Genomic DNA, 6,939 nt, shown 5'->3' with positions numbered 1-6,939 from the left:
AAGAGAGGAAGAAGGTAGAGACAGGACGAAAGCGACGTTCCCCGCTTAGCTATAGGAATTGTCGATTTAAATGTTTACTAATAACCAGGCTTGTCCAGCAACCACCCAGAAGTCGGTCGCTTTGCATTTTTATAAGTACATCCCGGCCATCCCGGTTCCGAGAATGAGAACGTTTCATATTCATTCACCGTTCTAAAAGGATGGTCCCCTGCGTCGACTAGAAGCCTCCTCATGTGTGTATTGTCTCTACTGAATTGCACACGATGCACGATTAGGTCCTCGACTCGAATAGTATAATAATCATGTTACTCGACTCGGAAAAACGGCGTATGCTCAAGAATATTGAATTGCATTCAATTATCACACAAGTCTTTGATAAACTTGATACATATATGGAGTGTTTCTAATTAGCAATTTAATAAAAAGAAAAAAAACGATAATTTTATAGAAAAAAAAATTTTTTTTATAGACTTATGTGAAACGAAAGTAATATATAAACACTTGGTATGCATATGTAAATATTATATTTGACGATGCAATTGGGGGAAGTTATAGGTTAGAAATGATAACTCATTTGTTTTCCGTAATGATTCGTTTATTGCGAAAGGACACAGTCTGCGTTGATGTCACATGTCAGTGTGGCATCAGCGAGTTCGCGTGAAATTTTGGACACGAATGACTAAAAGGTGATGGCGATCGTTCACTCTCGACATGACATGATATGTTGACAGCCGTTGTGCCCGTGGCTTCACCTTCGTGTAACTTAGAACGTTCCTTTTCTACGCAACGACGACGGGACGCGACGGAAATTGTGTTTTCGCAGCAGATTGCGAGTGACGTATACTTGCGCATCGATTCGCGATTTGGCAGCCTTTATCCGCGTTCTTGCGAAAAATTATCACGAGCCAATAATTTTTAGCAAAATAAATAAGAGAGGAGATACTTACAAGAAGAGGAACCAAGGACTGACCTCCAAAAATCTCTATACACTCCAGCGATCCCTCGCAATCTGTCGCCGCGATTAACGACCCATACCTCGTCATGCTCGACCGAGTCGATGTGAATCGATAATATTATAAACATTGCAATAACAATCATAATAATAATCATAATAATCATAATAATAATAATCGTCATTAATATGAATTATGATCTCAGGTAGGCTAGTAATATAGTGTCTACTCTACATACAATACATACACTGGCCGGACGATTTCTCTACTGGGCCTTTCTCTACTATTTACAAACGCATAAATAATATTAATTATATTATCGTATATCTTTAGATATTTATAATATTTATATGTGTGTAATAGTACTGTCGAGTTGACGCGCTAGATGTTGTACGGTTATACCGCGATAGAATCACTATGGGTAGTCGGTACTACGAGTTTTTCCCTTTTTATCGAGAGTAATTGAGTACGGAAAATAAACCTTGAATAAAAAGTCGGAGGAGAGAAGGGAAGGGAATGAGAAATAAAAGAAACATCGACGATGACGTTGGAAATGTGAAAAAAAAACGAAAAGACTAGGAACGAAGAGCGGGTTGGGGCAGTATATCTCATCATCTCCCGTTTTATACTGTACACTAATTACAAGATTGTAGTCTCTGATTATTGTCAGCCACACCACACAAAACGCCCGCCGATGCACAGCGCGCGCCCGCGATAATTGTAGTCTCTTTAGCGATCGGTCGCTTCGTCGAGTCACACTCGTCCGGGAGATTTGAGTTCCTGAGTCGCGGGAAGACCGCCGCCCGCCGGATGGGGCGACTGATCGGATCCACCCGACGACGCCGTCGACGACGATGATGGCGACAGACCGGAGGACGCGGTAGTCAGTAAAACTGTCGATCCGGCGGTGGTACCGCCAACCGTGGCGCTACCACCGTTGATCGAAAAAGGTTTCACATTACCGGCGGCGGAGATCGACGAGGACGTGGACGTAAGTATGCTCGGGGCCGTGGATGGTGGTATCACGCCGCCAAGTCCACCAAGAGTCCTCGAATACGTCTCCAGCAGGGATATATCACCGGAGCCGAGATGGGACGCGCCATACAAGTTTCTATAGAAGTCCGGATGCGGTCTTACAAATTGCGTGCCCGGATGTATCGGATGGAGGGGATGATGAGGTGGTAGTCGACTAGCCAAAGGGCTTACGAGTTTGCTCCCTGTAGTACCACTGCCACCTCCACCGCCGATCCCACCCCCGCCTCCGCCCGTTCCGCTGTAAGGTGACGTGAGACCCGTCATCGTGGCTGGATTCGTACTCTGCTGGTCGCCGTCCTTGCTCGCCATGTCTGCCAGCGACCAGATCCGCGGCTTCGTCGTCACCGCGCTACCCGTGGACGGCGCGCTGGTGCTTGGCGGAAGATGTTGACTACCTGGCGACGTGCTCTCCGGCGAGGGATGACGTAACAACCGACCGTGATTTTGGGTAAGATACGCCGGATGCTGCAGTTGCAGCGGATGCCTTGGTTCCCTCTGATCATACAGACATTCCGGACTGTCCGGGCCACTGTCCGCTCGCGACTCGCTCCACTCGCTTTCAGTCCTACCTTGGACGCCCGCCGATCCACCACTGCCGCCATGTAGTAGATCCAAACGGTGCGCTGGTCGTTCCCCGTCCTCGCTGGAACCTGTACCTGAGTCTTTCGAATCTGAACCAAGAAGAAAAAGTCGAACGTCGTAATTTGGAATGCGGCTCTGATTAAAATTTTCAGTTTTTTAAAAACTGCATTTATTTAACATATTAAACAGAAGAATAATTAAAAATATGATAATCTTAGTACTATATTGTTGATCGGCATGATTGATAAGAAATGTCATTAAACTTAAGAAATATATTAAAAGAACTCACCTAGCCGATCTTTCTCATCGACGCTTTTCCTCCCGCTATCATCGTCTTCGTTATTATTATCTTCGTCTTCAACACGATTTCTCGGTTCCCACGTCATTTTGTTTTCTTTTTTCAAGCGTCTCCGTGCGTTCGCAAACCACGTCGACACTTGTGTCAGTGTCATCTTGGTAATAATAGCCAGCATGATCTTTTCGCCTTTCGTGGGATATGGATTTTTCTTGTGCTCGTTTAACCACGCTTTCAGCGTGCTCGTTGTTTCCCGTGTCGCGTTTTTTCGCCTCGCACCATTTAGATCCATGCCATAACTGTAACAAATTAAAGTGAAAAAAATTATATGTAAAATTATCTCCACATACAATTATCATTGAATTACTCTTTCTTATATTCTGCAGAAAATAATTTTATGTGCAAAAAGTGCGAACTAACAATACAATAATGACAAAGCAATGATGATAATTCAATGGCGAAAGTATGAAAGATCATTGCTTGTTTATATTCTCAATAACAACTTGTGTCTCGTAATCGGAGCGCAGATGCAGAACTTGCAGGTTAAGTCACGCGTTTATTATCCCATAACTGGTCTGGTAGGCTTCGAAACGGTCCCCGAGCCTCACCAGACCAGTCGAGTATTAAGTTCGACGCCATGAACGCGTTTTCGTTCGAGGGAGACACGTGACCTGGATAGACACATACACGGAACACGATACTTTATACGCGAGCGAGCGAAAATAAATGAGACACTGAAGAAAGAGTCAACGCCGAGAGGGGCTAGCAAATCCTCCGCGGAAGCTCGCGTCGAAAAACTTATCCCATCGCGAGGCTCGTTATGCCTGCCCCAACGTCAGTATAAAAGTCCGAGTCTTGCTCGGTTTGAAGAGCGATATAAGCGGGTAGGTACTACTTTCATCCCGAGAGCAGATCTCTATCTAACGGTTTAAGCTCTTTCCTTCCATTCTGGCCAGAGAAAAGAGAGCAGAGGGGCAAGAGAGAGAAAGTAGAGGAGAGCAAGTAACCTCCTTCTTGCCTTTTGCTTCACTCTGTCGGACTGGAGCGACCAACCCTCTGGGATCCCATTACTAAAAGACTAACCCTTATCAAAGATTAAACTTCGGTATAACTGCTGAATCGACGGGATCGAAATTAAATTTTCCACCACCAGAGCGACCGGTTAGGACTCACGGGGTACTTTCTCTCCGCTTTTTTCTTTCATTCCCTCTTTCTTTCTCTGCTTCTCGTGGAATTTTATTTTATTTTATTCTGTTCGTCTCTCTCTCTCTCGTCTTCTTTCACAGTTTTTTTCTTCGCGTGTACGATCTGGCCGAGATGTCACGATCCAAAGCTTCGGATGTCCCGAGAGATTTATACGAAATCGCCGATCTAATCGGAAACGGTTTCCTTAATCGTATACGTTATTAACGACTGCAACCTTTACTGAATTCTGTCGTAAATGTAAATGAGTCTTTAATATAAATAAAATAGCGTAAAATAGCATTATTGAAAATTACAATACCTTTAAAAAATGTTAGCATTATAAAAATAAAGTAAATACTAAGTTAATTCATCTTACATTCGAAATATTTTCAGTATACAAATGGTTGCGAAGCGAACGGAGGACTATACAGATCCTGAGCGTGAATAACTTCCCTCATAAAAATACCGCTGAACGACGAGATATCGTTGATTCAAATCCCCAACCGGCATCTCCGCTACCTTCTCCGGTGGTGGCCCCGTCACGGCGCGTCGCCATTATTGAGCTTTATTTTCGCCTTTGCACACCCCGAGACGTATCCGACGACGGAGCGAGGATGGGAAGGCGTGTATGGACGCGCGACTGACGTCCCTGGTGTTGCGTGGCGTTGGGTAGGTTAGATATAGGGGTGGTGAGCGTGGAAGTGGCGGCGGGAGATGGGAAATTAATAAAACTGTCACTTATCTACCCTTCTCTCGGAGGCAGGCCTACACACGGCATTTCTCGCTCCTCTATCTTCGTTGTCACCCTCCGCCCCCGTTCGCCACCTCCCTATCTCTTTTCATACCCTTCCTCGCGTTATCTACCTATCGCACTTTTCCTGCTTCTATTTGTCTCGCTCCGATTCCGGGGCGCCCCGCATGCGGGATTTGAAGCAGCTGAAACGAAGCGCTAAACATTTCAATTTGGCATCAGGCGCTTTCATGCCACGCGCGCGCGCCTTGATATACATCTCTCTGTCTCCTCGTCTTTCGACGACCTATCCTATCCTTCCGCTGTGTATTCCTCGTCCTATCCGCTCGACGCCAGGTCGCAGACGCGGAGGGTCGGAGATGCGCGTAACTGCCTCCGCTCGTCGAGAGGCACAGGGTGGTTTGGGCGAGCCGAAGGGGGACGGAGGATGTACGAGATGGACCAACATCGATAGAACGGGGACAGGAAAAGTGCGAGGAAGATAGAAAAGAGCCAAGAGTACCGAGAGGAGACGGCAGGACGACGGCGGTAGCGGTGGTGACGGCGGGGAGGATGGCTTAACCCCAGTCTGTTTGCGAGGAGCAAATGGCGTTCTGCAGTTATTTTAAAATTCAGCCGGTGGCAGGGGCGCGGATCGGATTAAAAAATCAGAGTGGAAGCTTGTTTCTCATGATAACAGCCAGCCGCCCCGAGAGCGGCAACTGCTGCTGGTGCCGCTGGTTTCTCCCGATTCCGCCTCTCTACTCCGCTCCATCTCTTTCTCTCTGTTTCCTCCATCCATGTACTGAGCCTGTTTTCCGTCTCTTTTCTTGGTTCGCAGCATCAACGGTTCCACTCTTTCCGTTACTCTTTCTCCTATACGTCCTTCCTCCCCCTTTACCGATCCTTCCTCGCTCCGTGCCAAGCGATTCTCCCAATCTATCTCTCGTACAGCCACTACCTCCGGTATCATCACCGCCACCAACCATCGCTATCGCCATCGTCAACCGCTTTAAATATACGACAGCTACATATGTAAATATATGTGTGTGTGTGTATTATATATATATATATATACGGTAGACCGGCAGAATATAGACGAGCTCTGTGCATTTGCCGGAAATATATAAATATATATGCAAATGTGCCTAGGTGTGCGTTGATACACATACGTATGCGCGGCATCGCGCGCATTCTCCTCTCCACAACTGATCGCATCAAGAGTGCTTGTTTCCATGGTGATTGCTAATCGGGCCGCGCCTCGTGTTCTATCCTACGCCATTTCAATCTTGTAATGCTATTCACTGTTTCGTGAAAAACTCATTATCCCGACTGTACAGTACATTTACTATAAAAATGATTAAAAGTTTAGCATTTCTGATCTTTACAAAGAATGCCTATCTATCCTTGTCAATCTTCTGTTACGTTACGAAAAAAGCTATGCTCTCGTTACTTCGAAAGCAAATCTTTATCAGAAGAAATACTTTCGACAATGTCACTTCCGATCTCTTTGCGGGCCGCAGCCTGAAGGCATCCCTGATGCAACTTTCTTTACCAACTCAACAATTATCTACATATATTGTAATCATAAAAATTCTGATTTTTATACGGAAAATACGAACTATCTATTAACCGGGAAATAGTCGTCTGTTTTCACATTCCAGCGGTGAGAAAATATGAATTGTTGTAAAATATTGTTTTGTGTAGGCATTGTTTAACATTTTTTTTCAAATAATTATTTTTTTCGAACCTTTAAATAAACAATTCCGTCGAAAACCTGCAATAAAATCGCATCATATAAATTTTTTGATTTTTTACAAATATTTTCATAATGAACTACCTAACAACCTAACATGCCTATTTCGTTTAATATTAAGATGTATTTGTTTTTTTTTAGAAAATTACAATTAAATATGCATACTAATAAATCAGAAAATAATTAATAATACAATATATTGTTAATAATAGTGATTTTAATTAAGTGAAAACACCTCAGGTAATAGTTTACGTAAAAAAATTAGGTGACTACTCCCGGATTAAAGAGTAAGCTAAGAAGTCAACTAAGATCAAGTAAAAAGATTAATTATATATTATTTTAATATCGTTTATACTAGTTTTCAATTAATTTTTAAAAACGAACAAAAGAGGAGAATGTAGAT

At 44.0% G+C, this 6,939-nt stretch overlaps 1 protein-coding gene across 1 annotated transcript in view; it reads right to left on the bottom strand.

Moving 5' to 3' along the window:
- Positions 1 to 584: 584 nt before the first annotated feature.
- The window catches only part of mirr (iroquois-class homeodomain protein mirror), a 32,511-nt gene continuing 26,156 nt past the window's right edge, over positions 585 to 6,939 (bottom strand). The window contains exons 4-5 of the mRNA XM_018538319.1: positions 2,860 to 3,164; positions 585 to 2,659 (exon numbers count right to left, since the gene is read on the bottom strand). Coding sequence (XP_018393821.1) covers positions 1,707 to 2,659; positions 2,860 to 3,164 — 1,258 coding nt within the window. The 3' untranslated portion in view covers positions 585 to 1,706. The remainder of the gene's footprint in view (positions 2,660 to 2,859; positions 3,165 to 6,939) is intronic.

The sequence above is a fragment of the Cyphomyrmex costatus genome, unplaced genomic scaffold (assembly GCF_001594065.2).
Source record: "Cyphomyrmex costatus isolate MS0001 unplaced genomic scaffold, Ccosl1.0 scaffold193, whole genome shotgun sequence".
Taxonomy (NCBI): domain Eukaryota; kingdom Metazoa; phylum Arthropoda; class Insecta; order Hymenoptera; family Formicidae; genus Cyphomyrmex; species Cyphomyrmex costatus.
Note: the sequence above shows the minus strand (reverse complement) of the source record. Positions and strands in the feature narration are given on the sequence as shown.